The 15,593-nt window shown below is 42.2% G+C and overlaps 1 protein-coding gene across 1 annotated transcript; it reads left to right on the top strand.

Moving 5' to 3' along the window:
* Positions 11,163-13,984, top strand: LOC8057161 (probable protein phosphatase 2C 74). The gene is made up of 3 exons (XM_002450527.2): positions 11,163-11,838; positions 12,549-12,755; positions 13,008-13,984. The coding sequence occupies exons 1-3, from the start codon at positions 11,260-11,262 to the stop codon at positions 13,506-13,508; spliced, it is 1,287 nt and encodes a 428-aa protein (XP_002450572.1). The 5' UTR covers positions 11,163-11,259; the 3' UTR covers positions 13,509-13,984.

Here is a 15,593-nt window from a genome sequence, read left to right as displayed (position 1 = left end):
GCGGGCTTTATGCGCCCACCGCAGGGTCACCGGACGCTCTTAATGTGGCACCGGACGCGTCTGGTGACCACCGGACTCATGCGCAGAGAGATATGCATTTCGGCATTGCACCGGACGATAGCCACCGGACGCTGGCTTTAGCGTCCGGTGCTTCAGGTCACGCCAGGTGAGCACCGGACGCAACTCACCGGACGCTGTAGGGACACTGTTCCTACGTCCGGTGAGTGCAGTCTGGCACTCACAGCGCACAGGACGCACCGAGACAGCGTCCGGTGCAGCGTCCGGTGCTCCTCTGAGCACTCTTTCAACTTAGCACTACGTCCGACTTTGACCCAACCAAGTTCCATCTTCAATAACACACAAAAAAAAAACACCAAATGGAACTGGTATGGGTGACTTCTCTCAAACCCTCAAATTTTAACAAATATTTAGCCATAGGCTTAATAGTTTTTATGAAAATAATTCGAGAAATCACCAAGGAGCATCATATGGCCATAAAGCTAGGGGTTTTAATCATAATGAGCTTTGAATTGTCCCCCTATCTATGGACGAACACAACGGATGCTCAACGAATAACCGAAAAGAAAGGGTCAACTAACAAGCATGCATATGATATGAGTTGTAATGCAATACTTGAAAGTAAACTAATGCTCGTCAAGTTTGATCCAAGGTTAAGCTTTTTTCACAAGGAGGTTATCTTAACCATGTTAGACAAGCCCTACATGCAAGTTGTATTTTAGTTTTAGTATGCATGATATGCAAAGCAAAAGTTATTTACAAGTTTCAATACACAACATTTATCTTTTAGTGAAGTTCGAGAGGTCAAGCACATTAAGTTCATTTCTTAACATACAAAACCTAGCTTCATCTAGGGGTTTTGTGAAGATATCCGCCAATTGATTTTCTGTTCCCACATTCTCTAGAGATATGTCACCTTTAGCAATATGATCCCTAAGGAAGTGGTGGCGGATGTCAATATGTTTTGTGCGGGTGTGTTGAACCGGGTTGTTTGCAAGTTTTACGGCACTTTCGTTGTCACACAACAAAGGTACTTTGTCTAGCACTACTTTATAGTCTAGCAAAGTTTGTTTCATGTAGAGTATTTGTGCACAACAAGCACCGGCGGCAATGTATTCCACCTCGGCCGTTGACAAGGCAACACTATTTTGTTTCTTTGACATCCAAGAGACAAGTGATCTACCTAGGAAGTGGCACCCTCCGGATGTGCTGTTTCTATCAATCCGGCACCCGGCATAATCCGAATCGGAATAGCCTACAAGTTGGAATCTTGCACCTTTGGGATACCACAAACCTAGACAAGGTGTGTGTTTTAGATACCTAAGAATTCTCTTGACCGCAATCAAGTGAGATTCCATAGGCATTGCTTGATATCTAGCACACATACACACACTAAACATGATATCGGGCCTAGATACGGTGAGGTAGAGGAGACTTCCTATCATGGAGCGATAGAGAGTCTTGTCAATTGGGTTACCTCCCTCATCCAAGTCGAGATGCCCATTTGATGCCATGGGAGTCTTGATTGGCTTGCAATCCATCATCTTGAACCTCTTGAGAAGATCTTGTGTGTACTTCTCTTGAGAGATGAAAAATCCTTCCTTCATTTGCTTGACTTGAAATCCTAGGAAGAAGGATAGCTCGCCAATCATGGACATCTCAAACTCCTTAGACATCAAATCACCAAATTCCTTGCAAAAATCTTCATTAGTAGAGCCGAAAATAATATCATCAACATAAACTTGGCAAATAAAGATTTCCCCATTCATTTTCTTGGTGAAGAGTGTTGTGTCAACTTTCCCAATCTTGAAGCCCTTCTCAATGAGGAAGTCCCTAAGCCTTTCATACCAAGCTCTAGGAGCTTGCTTGAGATCGTAGAGAGCCTTGGACAACCGGTAGACATTCTTGGGGTACCTAGGGTCTTCAAAACTGGGGGGGTTGCTCAACATAGACAAGCTCATTAATATATCCATTCAAAAAGGCACTTTTCACATCCATTTGAAATAACTTGATATCATGACTAGATGCATATGCAAGTAGGATACGGATTGCTTCAAGTCTTGCCACCGGTGCAAAGGTTTCACCGAAGTCAAGACCTTCCACTTGTGAAAAGCTTTTTGCCACGAGCCTTGCCTTGTTGCGCACCACTTTGCCTTGATCATCCTTCTTGTTCCGAAAGACCCACTTTGTTCCAATCACTCTTGCATCTTTGGGTCGCTCTTCAAGTGTCCATACTTGGTTGCGAGAGAAGTTGTTCAACTCCTCTTGCATGGCCATGATCCAATCCGCATCACGAAGAGCTTCCTCTATGGTCTTTGGTTCATCTTCAAGAGACATAAAAGCGTGATGTTCAATAAATAAAGCATGTCTAGAATGAGTAGTTACACCACGTGATGGGCTCCCGATGATGAGATCTTGAGAGTGATCTTGGAGGAGATGTGATGTTCTTCTTGGTGCCACTTGAGGGGTAGGTTGGGGAGCATCAACATCTTGTGCTTGTGCCACCGCTTGCTCAAGAGTGACTTGAGTGTCTTCATGAGCATCTCTCACATCCTTGTCTTCATCTTGTGGACTATGTGAGGTGGATGGTGGCTCAATGACTTGCACATCATCATCATCTTCTTTTGGCTTGATGTCCCCCACCGGCATGTTTTTCATGGCATCCCTCAATGGTTCACCACCTACATCATCAAGATTATCACTTGCTCCTTGGGAGCCATTAGTTTCATCAAATTCAACATCAAATGTTTCTTCAACCATGTTTGTGGCATGGTTAAAGACCCTATATGCCTTTGACTTTGATGAATAGCCAACCAAGTAGCCAATGTCACATCTTCTTTGGAACTTTCCCAAGTATTGGCGCTTCTTGTAGATGTAGTATTTGCATCCAAACACTCTAAAGAATGAGACATCAGGCTTCTTCCCATTGAGCAACTCATATGGTGTCTTCTCTAGGAACTTGTGAGAAAAGAGCTGGTTTGAAGCATAGCATGCGGTGTTGATTGCCTCGGCCCACATCTTCTCCGAAGTGTTATACTCATCTAGCATTGTTCTTGCCAAGGTGATCAATGTCCGGTTCTTTCTTTCTACAACCCCATTTTGTTGTGGTGTGTATGTTGAGGAGAACTCATGCTTGATTCCCACTTCATCACAATACTCTTAAATGTTGGTGTTGTCAAACTCTTTGCCATTGTCACTTCTAATCTTCTTGATCTTGACATCAAATTGATTTTGGGCATTCTTTGCAAACTTTTTGAATATTGATGCAACTTCGGCCTTGTCTTGCAAAAAGAATGTCCAAGTGTACCGGGAGAAATCATCAACTATGACCAAGCAATATTTGTTGCCTCCAAGACTAGCATATGTGGTTGGTCCAAATAAATCCATGTGAAGTAGCTCAAGCACTCTTGAAGTAGAGAGATAGGCCTTTGTTGGATGAGTGTTTGCAACTTGCTTGCCGGCTTGACATGCACTACAAAGCTTGTCTTTCTCAAATGTCACATCCTTCAAGCCTCCAATCAATTCTTTCTTCATCAACTTCTTGAGTGTGCCCATTCCAACATGTGCTAACCTTCTATGCCACAACCACCCAAGTGAAGTCTTGGTGAATAAGCAAGTCTTGACATCAACTTCATCGGATGAGAAATCAACTACATATAGGTTGTTGTGTCGGAAGCCTTTGAATATCACTTCATTGTCATCTTCCTTGGTCACAATTACTTCCTTCTTCTTGAATAGGCATTCAAATCCAAGATCACAAAGTTGTCCAACCGAGAGCAAATTGAAACTCAATGATTGCACGTAGAGCACATTGGTGATGGAGTTGTCATTTGATATAGCAACCTTTCCTAGTCCCTTGACCTTGCCTTTAGAATTATCACCAAATGTGATCTTCTCTTGGTTGTCAACATCTTCATCAAGAGAGGTGAACATCCGGGGATCTCCGGTCATATGTTGAGTGCAACCACTATCAATTACCCAATGTGATCCACCGGTCTTGTAGTTCACCTACACACAAGAGATCAAGCTTGAGATTTAGGGACCCACATTTGCTTAGGGCCCTTGACCTTCTCTACTAGTTACTTTGGCACCCAAATCTTCTTTGGCCTTTGCTTGTTGGGCGGCCCCATGAAGCTAACCTTGACCTTGCCACTCTTGTCTTTTCTTACAATGTAGTGAGCATTGAAGGCAAATGGTCTTGCATGCTTGGGCAAGGGTGGTGGTAGTGGTGCCTTACACTCATGAGCAAAGTGTCCTTCTTGACCACACTCAAAACATCTCTTTTGCTTTGGCTTGCTTGGTTGGTCATGAGTGACTAGTGACTTGATGAGCTTTGTTTGATGAGCTTTGTAGCCAATCCCACTCTTGTCCATCTTCATGACGGTGTTCATGAAAAGCTCACTTTGAAGGTCCTTCCCCTTTGTGAACTTTGCTAACCCCATGGTTAGATGTTCCTTCTCTTTCTTGAGCTTGTTGTTCTCTTGAGTTAGCTTCTTGATGATTGGGTCATTGTTGCTTGCTAACTCATCCAAGATGAATGTCTCATCTTCTTCTTGCTTGTCATACATCAAACCAAGCTTGAGATATTGATTCTCTTCCTTGAGCAACTTGTTTTCATATGCAAGCTTCTTGTCTTGATCAAGTGACTCAATTACAATTGTCTTGTGCTTGACTTGGTCTTGCAACTCTTTCTTAAGCATGTCAATTTCATTCTTGAGCTTGATAGTGTCCTCATAGCTTTCGGCCACTACCACTTTCTTGCCCTTGCAATCAACACATTTGCTTGTGCTCTCCACAAGTAAGTCATCACAAGATGTGGCTACATCAAGCTTAGCAACATTGTTAGTAGCAACATGTGTTTCATCAATTGCAAGTTCATAAGAAATTTCAAGGTTGTCATAGTTTGCTTTTAGAGTTGTTAGCTCTTCCTTCATTGCTCTATATCTAGTGATAAGCTCATCATGAACACTCTCAAGTTTATCATGTTTTTCTTTGAGCCCTTTTAGAGAGAGTTTGAGCTCCTTGAGCTTAGTGGTCATGATCTCATTTTGGTCTCTAAGCTCATCACTAGACTTAAGCTTTGCTACAAGTGTTTCATTTTCAAGTTCAAGCTTTTCATTTTCACTTCTAGATTTTCTTATGACTTTTGTGTACTTGTTAAGCAATTTTACAAGTTCATCATAAGAGGGTGATTCATATTCACTATCACTTTCACTAATCTCATCCTCACTTTGTACCTTCCGGTCACCCTTGGCCATAAGGCATAGGTGTGTAGAGGATATAGATGGTGGTGAAGATGATGGTGAGGGAGCATCGATGGCAATGGCGGCAACCTTCTCATCATCACTTTCATTGCCGGAGGAGTCACCACTTGAGCTTTCAATATCGGTGAGTCAATCACCAACTATGTAAGCCTTGCCGTTCTTCTTCTTGTAGTGCTCCTTCTTCTTGCTACCTTTCTTCTTGTATTGCTTCTTGTCATTTTTCTCATCATCACTTGAATCATCTTTCTCTTTGTTCTTTTTCTTGTATTTGTCCTTCTTGGGCTTTGGACATTGATGAGCAAGATGACCAAGTTCACCATAATTGTAGCAATCCATCTCGGAGATGGGCTTCCTCTTGCTACTTGTGAAGAACTTCTTCTTCTTGGAGTCAAAGTTGACTCCATTCTTGTTGAGCTTCTTCAACATCTTTGTGGTTCTTCTCACCAAGAGAGCAATAGATGGATCATCATCACTTGAAGTTGATGACTCAACTTCAATCTTCTTGGCTTTGCCCTTGTGAGAAGCTTTGAGAGCCAAGTCCTTCTTTTCTTTCTTGGCCGACGAGGAGCCATCTTGGGGGTTCATGTGCATGTACATCTCATGAGCATTGATCTTCCCCAATATGGCGGTTGGTGTAGCGGTGGAGAGATCGCCTTGATGAAGCACCGTTACTATATGCCCATATTTCTCAATGGGAAGCACACATAGTATTTTCCTTGCTACATCCGCCGCACTCATTTGAGTGAGCCCAAGTCCATTTAGCTCCTCTACAATGACATTCAAGCGAGAATACATTTCATTAGCATTTTCTTTAGGAAGCATCTCAAATGTATTAAGCTTGTTCATCACTAGGTGATAGCGTTCCTCGCGTTCACTCTTTGATCCCTCATGGAGCGCACAAAGTTCCTTCCAAAGTTCATTGGCGGTTTTGTGGCTCCGAACGCGGTTGAACACCTCTTTGCAAAGGCCTCTAAAGATGTGGTTTTTGGCCTTCGCATTCCACTTCTCATTTTCTTGCTCTTGTGGAGTAAGAGTGATGACTCTTTCCGGAGGGGTAAACCCTTCGGTTGCGGCTTTTAGGCACTTTATATCGCATGTCTCAAGGTATGAATCTATCCGTATTTTCCAATACGGGAAGTCATCCCCATCAAACATGGGTGGCGGTCCATCCCCGTTAGACATCTTTTCTCTAGGCGGTGAAGCCTAAATAATGAGCACTAGGCTCTGACACCAATTGAAAGGATCAAGATGCCCAAGAGGGGGGGTGAATTGGGCTTCTCTAAAAATTTAAGCAACCTATAAGCACCAATTCAACCCCTTGTGCCTAGTGTGATCTAGAGAGCTACCGGATAAAAGTTTTGCAACCTAGTTCCAAACCTATTCTAGCATGGCAATTCTAAGAATATAAAAACACAAAGTAAAAGCTAGAATGTAAAGGAGTAGTGGAAGAAAGTGCTCGGCGATGTTTTGTCGAGGTATCGGAGAGTCACCACTCTCCACTAGTCCTCGTTGGAGCACCCGCGCAAGGACCAAGTGCTCTCTATGGGCTGATTCTTCGACACTCCGTCGCGGTGAATCGCCCAAAACCGCTCACAAGATTGACACGAGCCACCCACAAGAACTCCGGGCGGTCTTCGTGCCTCCAATCACCACCGAACCGTCTAGGTGATGGCGATCACCAAGAGTAACAAGCAAAGAACTCTCACTTGACCTAAACAAGGCTCTAGAGAGTGGTGGATGCACACTTGACTCTTGGAACTCACTAGAGAAGGATTCTCTCAAAAAATCACTCAATTCTCAATCCTCTCTAGGCTCTTGCTACTCTCTTGCTCCACAACAAGTTTCTCTGATGTTCAAATGGGCAAGAGACCTCTCATGGACGAGGTGGAGGAGTATAAATACTACCCACGAAGTCCAAAGGTCAGCCAACCGTTTTCCACTGAAAACGGGGTCACCGGACGCACATTATGTTGCACCGGACGCACTGCACCGAGCGTCCGGTGCTCCATAACGGCTAACTGTACTTGCTTCTGACAGGTCACCGGACGCTAACTTCCAGCGTCCGGTGCACCGTCCGGTGCTCCGGGGAAACTTACATGCTCCCTGCGTATGAGACCGGACGCTACCCGGTGCGTCCGGTGCTAGCGTTCGGTGCTCAGGGCAGGTTTGCAACCTCCCTGGGTAAGGGACCGGACGCTGCCCGGTGAGTCCGGTGCCAGCGTCCGGTGCCTAACCCTGAGCACGGCACTGTTCCAACGGCTAAGGACCTCACCGGACGCACTCACAGAGCGTCCGGTGCAGCGTCCGGTGCCCCCTTGGGCACCCTAACTTCGTCGAAACGGGATCGCTGCAAAACGAAGTTTGTTCCTCTCGATCTAAGGACTATCGCTGAGCTGCCTAGTGCTAGGTTTACCAAGTGTGCACCACACCTAAACCTAAAGCCTTGCCTAAGTCAAGCTACTAGATCAAAGCCCCTCTTAATAGTACGGTCAAAGGAAAACAAAGTCCTAAACTACTCTAAGTGTCCTTCTTCACCATATGACACTTAAACCTAGTCTAGTCTTGACGATGTCCATCCATCATTTGAAAACCGAAACGATTTCCACTATTAAGTAGGCATGTACGTCCGTGTCCATCGAGTACCTATTTACCATGACCTTATCTATGACTTTGCCTCTGCAAAACACACGTTAGTCATAGTAATAAATAATGTCAATAATCACCGAAACCACTAGGGGCCTAGATGCTCTTTCAACCCCACACCAATTTTACATTAAATATGTTCTATTTGTCAAACAATCACCATTAATCAAGTTGATGATAACGTCTAATTAGGAAATAAAGCGAGGGTACATGTGTCTTTTATATGTTCTCTTAGTTTGTCTTAGAATTCCTATAATGCACTATGTCACATGGAAATTTTCTGTTATATATATAATTTTATTTCTATCCTTGTTGGGGAGAACATATGTATGGGCCGGCAGGCAACAGGGTGGACTTTCAGCATTTGCTTGCTTTAATAATGAGACCCTAGCAAGAATCTAGTAGCCGTTATGTTTGAGTTGGTATGGCTTCCGAAGTCCGAACAGGTAAGTCCTCTTTTTTTTGAAATTCAGATAAGTCCTCCTTGTAGACCCAACCAACCCGACTTTTCTGAACTAAATTGAATTATTCTTTCCATATTACCACTTCCACCGACTAAGTACATCATAATAAATGCAAATATTATTGTACATGTGGAGAAAAAGATTTGATATTGGACATCAGAAGATATCATTACTGGCCTGCTTTTATAGAAAAGAACATACAGTAGTATTTTTTAAAAACAAAAGAAAAGTAATATTTCCATTCCTAAGTTTCATTTTTTCACGTACCATTATTCTAGTATTTCTAAAAATTAAATTAATACTACATATCATTTCAAAATAGTAATAAGCCTGCTAGTGCAATTTTGAAAAATGACAGCGACAAAAGACATTCAAAATGCAATGTTTGGATTAGGCAAACGACGTTAACCCCATTAAAAATATTGATTCCAGTTACCAAATCATTTAGTTTTAATTTATATTTAATGCTTCATATATGTGCGCAAGATTTGATGTGACGAAAAATCTTGAAAAGTTTTTGGATTTTAGGGTGAACTAAACAAGGCCTAAGTCATGTATACTAACAGATTTTTCAATTTCTCCTAATGATGTGAGGTTCTAGTGTTTTAGCATTTAAATTTGGTATAAATTTTTCCTAGTAAATGCCTTCTAGTGAGGATTTCTTAGTGTTTTGACTAGTGGTAGTGTTTTATTACTAACTAAAAACACTAGGAGAACACTATTTTGGTAGTGGTACCATGTTTGAGTTAGTGGAAATTAAATAATACATTCTTCTAGAAGACAATGAACGTGACAGGTCACGTCATGTTTTACCAATAAATTAGCCACATGCACTCCTAGTAGAGAAATAAATTAAACCATAGTAGTATCTGATCCTAGTGTTTGAGCTGGTATGGCTTTACACAATGCCATGCATGCATGCAGGACTATGGCCAACGAACAGGACTTTTTCCTAACCCAATTTAAACCATTCTTTACTTAGTACTTTTGGCCACTGTGTTTAGCATTTTCCTATAACACCTGCCAATTTGTCACCCGCTATCTACTCTTGCTGTCCCCGGCTATACTCAACTAAAAGGATCAGCATCTAGAAGCTAGAAAGAGCATCTCCAAGAGTTTCCAAAACTCATTCCCAATCTTGACTTGTTGGCAAGGTTGAAAAAACCTCTCTCTCACAACTCTTTGTGTCAACTCTCGATCTTTGTGTATTGGGAAAATTGATCCAAGATATGCACACCCATCCAATTGGCCAACCTAGAGGTGAGAAGGAGGACAGAGGATAAATAAGAAAAAAAAAGATAGAGTTTTTAATGCAAATGTATAAATGAGAAAGAGAGTATAAAAGTGGTTGCGATGACTTAAAAAATTGTTTGGTACTCCTATTCCTATGAAAAATAGTTTTCTAGCTTTTAGGAGCAATATATTGCATAAGATTGGAAAAGCCAACAAATATATTGCAAAGAATAAAATTCACCGCTGGTCCTTAAACTTCACTAAAAATGTCATCCCGACCCTCAAACTTTCAAAGTGATATGTGTAAGTCCCTAAACCCGGCTAACGATATCATCCTAGTCCATGAACTTCTACGGCGATCACTGTTGATCCCTAAACTTGGCTAGTGGTGTCATTTAAGATATTAAACTTGGTTTTGAGTCTCATCTGAGTCCAAATGAGGTCTAACCCATTCTACACGCTGATGTGTTGGAATGAATTTTTTTATTAAAAAAATAATTCGTAACTTGAACTTTGATGAAGACAAATTTGAAATTCAAATTTATCAACCAATCTAGGATATTGACATGTCTATTTGAAAGTTATAGTTCTCGATATGATCTAAAACTTTGTATATGCTCTAAGTTTATAGATTTAAAATGAAATAACTTAGAACACATATTTGGAATACTAAATGACTTCAAATAGAAAAACGTTTCAACTAAACAGTTGTAGATCATATTGAGAACTATAAATTTTATATAGACCATATCAACATCCCATATTATTTGGTAATTTCAAAAGTTAAATTTCAAAATCTATAAACTTAAAATAATATTTTGGGAGCCTAAACAGTTTTAATTCAAATACTTTTTAACTACAAAGTTGTAGACCCCGTCGATAGCTACAATTTTGATATAAAGTTTATCTTTATCCGAGTTCACATGAAAAAAAATTATGAATTACTTTCTGAAAAGTTAGTATGCCACATCAGCCCTATAAAATGGTTTAAGTTGCCTTTAAACTCGGATGAGACTCGAAATCAAGTTTAGGGTATTAAATGGCATCAATAGCTAAGTTTAGGGACCGCCAATTATTATCTTAGAAGTTCATGGACTGGAATGATACTACAGACATCACTACTTTGATAGTTCGTGAACCAGAATGACACCACCGGACAAGTTTAAAGACTGACGGTGAATTTTACTCTATTGCAAAATAGTTAACCAGTGAGTGCATGAGCTACTAGACCTCCCCTGAATTGCTCCACCTTGCAAGATGGTGCAAAATCAAATTTCTTAATGGTCAGGTCAGATCTGATCAGATCAGATGATAAAGGACCCGGCACGATACTGGATGCACGGCCGTCCGGATTAAGTAAACGAAAATCCCCGGTGACAGTATTAAAAACACATGCACAGCCCAGCCCAGATGATCTGGTCACTGCATTGACCGGTCAGCATCACTGACCTAGCCCTTGTCCTCGTCGTCTCTCCCACTTCATTTCCTGAGACTCCTCCTTCGTATAAAAACACACCTCCTCTTGTATCATCTCCCTCAGCTCGTTCCAGAATCACCAAATTAAACCAAACCATCCAGAGCAGCCGAGCATCTCGTCCAATCCATCTCACCGGCCGGCGATCGACCCGCGACGCGACATGCTGCTGCACACCGTCCGGTTCCTCTGCTCCGTCGTCGCCGCCTTCGCGCGCCTGGTCCGCGAGCTCCGCAAGGCCATGGCAACCGCCGCATGCTCTCCGTCTCCTGTAGCTGTACTCACCGCGCCCGCAGCCGTGTCGCCCATCGGCCTGATAGCATCCACGCCGCTCCCGAAGCGTAGGAAAACGCTTGCCCAGTTCGCCGTCCCGGAGAACCTGCTCGTCGCGCCGCCGCCACCACCGGCGGTGGTTCTTCCTGCAAAGGTGTCCACCAGCGGCGACGACGACGTCAGTGGGGTCGGGATGGTAGAGCAGCAACAAGAAGCTCGTCAGAGCTTGACGAAGACGAAGGCCGCGTGGGCGGCCAGGAGGAGGCCGTCGAGGCTCGTCATACCGGTGGCGGACGACGCTGGCGAGGTCGCCGCCGGCTGGGCTGCGGCTGCTGCCGCGCCGGCGAAGGAGACCGACGTGGAGGTGGAGGGGGACGGGTTCTGGGTGGCGAGTAGAGCAGGACCCAGGCATGCGATGGAGGATGCTTATGCTGTGGTGACTGACAAAAATGATGCAGATTCTCAGCTGGTAATTGATGAATCTTTGCCATCACGTCAAAATTTTTTGATTCATTATATATCTTTAGGCAATTTTTCACCACTTTAGTTTACACTGATTTCTCTTCATATATGGTGGTACATGGTACATACCTCAGTTTGCCAGCATTATATTGATTTAGGAATAAAGAATAATTCGGAGTTCGTTCCATTTCAAGTTTTTAGAAGATATAATAATATCTATATAAACTAGAACAGAAAAAAAAGTTCAATATAAACATAGGAATAAAAACTTGTATTCCATTCTATGCCCGTTTAGGGGTAGTACTCTATATGTCATACTATTCTGTGTGGGAGATTCTCTTTTATGTCATTTTTTTTGCAAAATATTTTGTGCAATTAATTAATAATTTAGGAATATATATATATGTACACACCTATATATAGATTTTTCGATCTAAAAAGAAATTTCTGTTTAAATAAATTATTGTTGTGAGGTAAATCATGATCAAATTAATATTCAAATATCAAATATTATAAAACAAATAAAGAAATGCTAGCTAGATATCTCACTCTCACTGCCTCTGATCGAAGCATAGCTCCACTAGAACCTATATATAAAATCTGATCTGTTTTGAGTTTAATTTGACCCAGTAAAAGACCGACGTTACAGTTACACACTCAAACACTGAAAACATACAAAAGCTTTGTTATTAAATCATTGTCCACTTCATCTCACAGGCATTCTACGGTGTGTTCGACGGCCACGGTGGCCGCGCGGCCGTGGACTTCGTCTCCGAGCGGCTCAGCAAGAACGTGGTGTCCGCGGTGGTCGCCGCCGCGGGAACGGAGGCGCGCCGCGAAGCATCGTCGGAGGAGGACGCCGTCTCGGCGGCGATCAAAGCGGCTTACCTGGCCACCGACAGCGAGCTCCTCACGCAGCATCAGGTGTGTGTACGTGACAGTGACGCCTACGCGCACACACGTTATAGGTTCCTTCGTTTGTTCACCCGGTCTACGCACTTTCACACGTTGAACGCGTCAAAAAGCTAGCTTCCTTTTGTTGTTGACCTACACTGCTCGCCGTGTCCCTAGCGTCTTATAAAAAAACAAAAAACAAAAAAAAAATTGGTTGGAATTGTTTCCATGTGAAAAACAAAGTATAACATCTGATTTGTTTCATCTTTTGAACTAACGCAGGATGCAAGCGGCGGTGCGTGCGCGGCGACGGCGGTGGTGAAGGGCGGCGACCTCTACGTGGCGCACCTGGGCGACTGCCGCGCCGTGCTGAGCCGCGGCGGCGCCGCGGCCGCGCTGACGGCGGACCACACCTGCGCCAGGGAGGAGGAGAGGGCGCGCATCGAGCGGCAGGGCGGCTACGTGTGCCGGAGCGGCAGCGGCGTGTGGCGGGTGCAGGGCAGCCTCGCCGTGTCGCGCGCGTTCGGCGACGGCGCGCTGAAGCAGTGGGTCGTCGCCGAGCCGGCGGTCACCAGGGTGCCCCTTGTTGCCGGCTGCGAATTCTTGGTCATGGCGTCCGACGGGCTCTGGGACAAGGTCAGCAACCAGGAGGCCGTCGATGTCGTCTCCGGGAGCCGGGCGACGGCGTGCAGGGAGCTGGTGGATATGGCGCGGTGCAGGGGAAGCAGGGACGACGTCACCGTCATGGTAGTCGACCTCCATAGGTTTGTAAGAGAGGATTGACGGATCAGAGCTGTTGGATCGATCGGGCACACTAACTGATAGATGACCAACAAGTTTCACTTGGGTTTTGATTGAGGGAGAGGTGAAAGTGAAACGGAAGATGATAAACTGATGACTGAACACACTACCAGCAACTTGGTCATTATTAATTGATTGTAGATATTAGCATAATGAAAGTTTATTTATTTGCATCCCTGCGGCTGGCCGGCCGAGGAGCAAATTAATTAGTTGCCGCCGTAAATATCATTCTTTTTTTTCTGACCCTCACTGTAAAGTACGTGGTTACAGCTAGCTATTTTAATTTTGGCAGGTAATTTTAACTCTGATGTTTGTTCAAAAGATCTTTGTAAACTGAGGCGCGGACTTGGATCTGCTGAACTCATTTCCTTTAAGAAGCTCTTACATAACTGTCTAGGGAGTGGAAATAGAATGTCTCCAAATCCGCATCCACTAAAACTTTTGTACTATAGATACTCCCAAACATTTCTAATTAATATGGATATTAAAGAGATGTATGTATCTGAACCTATTTTATATTATTTTTCTCTATGTGATACTAGATCTGCATTAGAAAAATATCCGATAACATCTGTATCCTTAAAGAATATACTACTAGCAGGTGAAACTATCTAGAAATTAGAGACAGCTAGAATTCTGTCCATTTCTAGAGACAAGTGGAAAACCTAAGTGCATCGAAAATAACATTTTAGAGGCAGTTTGTCTTTCAATTTTCACTGAAAATAGCGGGCATTTGACGAGGTTGTGGGAAAGCCCAACTGACTCAAAATCGTTTTCTAGAGGTGGGTCGCTTAGAAATCATTTTGAGGGTTAGTTTGGTAGGGCTTCAACTCATCCTAAAGTGGCCAACTACATCTTTTCATTTGAAGTTGAAGCCATTTTTGAAACGTTTGGCAAAAAATAGCTTCACAATTATGTAATAGTTTGTGTCAAGTTTGTGAGCAAAATCTAGGAGAAACCACATTTTTAGATAGATGCGGATTTTGGTAAAGCCATCTCTACCAAAACAAAAGGCGGATGTAAAAATGGTTTGAGTGGTAATGAATTTCCCATCACTAGAACAAAAAATATTTCTAGAGGCATGCAATTTTTATTATCAAAAGCGGGCAAGCCATCCGTCTCTAACCAAAGGTCACTTTTAATCACCACTTATAGAGGTGGATGGCTTTTCCACCTCAAGATTCAAAGACACGACCTATTGCTCAACAATAACACCTCCTTACCACTACGTACTACACCACACACACTCAATTGTAAATTATATAGCATTTTATTTTTTTTACAAATATTTCTTAATTTTGTATCGGATATTTCAGCTACTAAATAAACTCAAATAAAAAGTTTCAACTGTAAATTTTTAAATTTTGTTAATCACTACAACTTTGGTATAGTATATGTCACCATCCATTCTTTAAAAAAAATTGAATACCAAAATATGTGAATTTTAAATAAATATTTGAGACACTAACAAACATCAAATATCAAAAAACTTGTCAACATCAAACATGTATATCAGGTGGGCCACTACATCTTTCGTGTTAATTATGTGAACATTCAAGGTTGTTTAGAAATTCAAAATTTTAAAATTCAAAATCTTTAAGAACACATGTTTAGGACTCTATTTGACATGAAATCAAGAACATTTTGACTGCAGATTGTAGATTGTATTGATAATTATAACTTTGATATAGACCCGTCAACAACTGATGATGTTTCAAAATTTTAAGTGTTGAATTTCAAAATCCATGAAGTTAAACAATGTTTTGGGACTCGAATTAGTTTCAAATCAATAGCTTCCCAACTACAAAGTTGTAGATCACGTCTAGAGCTATAATTTTGATATAAAATTTATATTTTGTCTGAGTTCATATAGATAAGTTATGAGTTATTTATAGATGAAACTGTTTTAGAAATAGACATCTTAAGATGCCCACATTTGTTAATTATTTTTTAGAGACAGGTGCTTAGAATGTCTAAAAAATAGTGATTTTACATGTTAAGTGTTTGTCTTGAAAAATTAATTTACAAAGACAGTTATGCTAACACGACCGTCAATCTTAATAGACG

The sequence above is a fragment of the Sorghum bicolor genome, chromosome 5 (assembly GCF_000003195.3).
Source record: "Sorghum bicolor cultivar BTx623 chromosome 5, Sorghum_bicolor_NCBIv3, whole genome shotgun sequence".
In the NCBI taxonomy this organism is placed as follows: domain Eukaryota; kingdom Viridiplantae; phylum Streptophyta; class Magnoliopsida; order Poales; family Poaceae; genus Sorghum; species Sorghum bicolor.
Note: the sequence above shows the minus strand (reverse complement) of the source record. Positions and strands in the feature narration are given on the sequence as shown.

Excerpts from the sequence above, each read along its gene's own strand:
- LOC8057161 (XM_002450527.2), top strand. The coding sequence starts at position 11,260 with ATGCTGCTGCACACCGTCCGGTTCCTCTGCTCCGTCGTCGCCGCCTTC. Across the intron at positions 11,839-12,548 it reads ATGATGCAGATTCTCAGCTG|GCATTCTACGGTGTGTTCGA; the intron begins GTAATTGATGAA and ends TTCATCTCACAG. Across the intron at positions 12,756-13,007 it reads AGCTCCTCACGCAGCATCAG|GATGCAAGCGGCGGTGCGTG; the intron begins GTGTGTGTACGT and ends GAACTAACGCAG.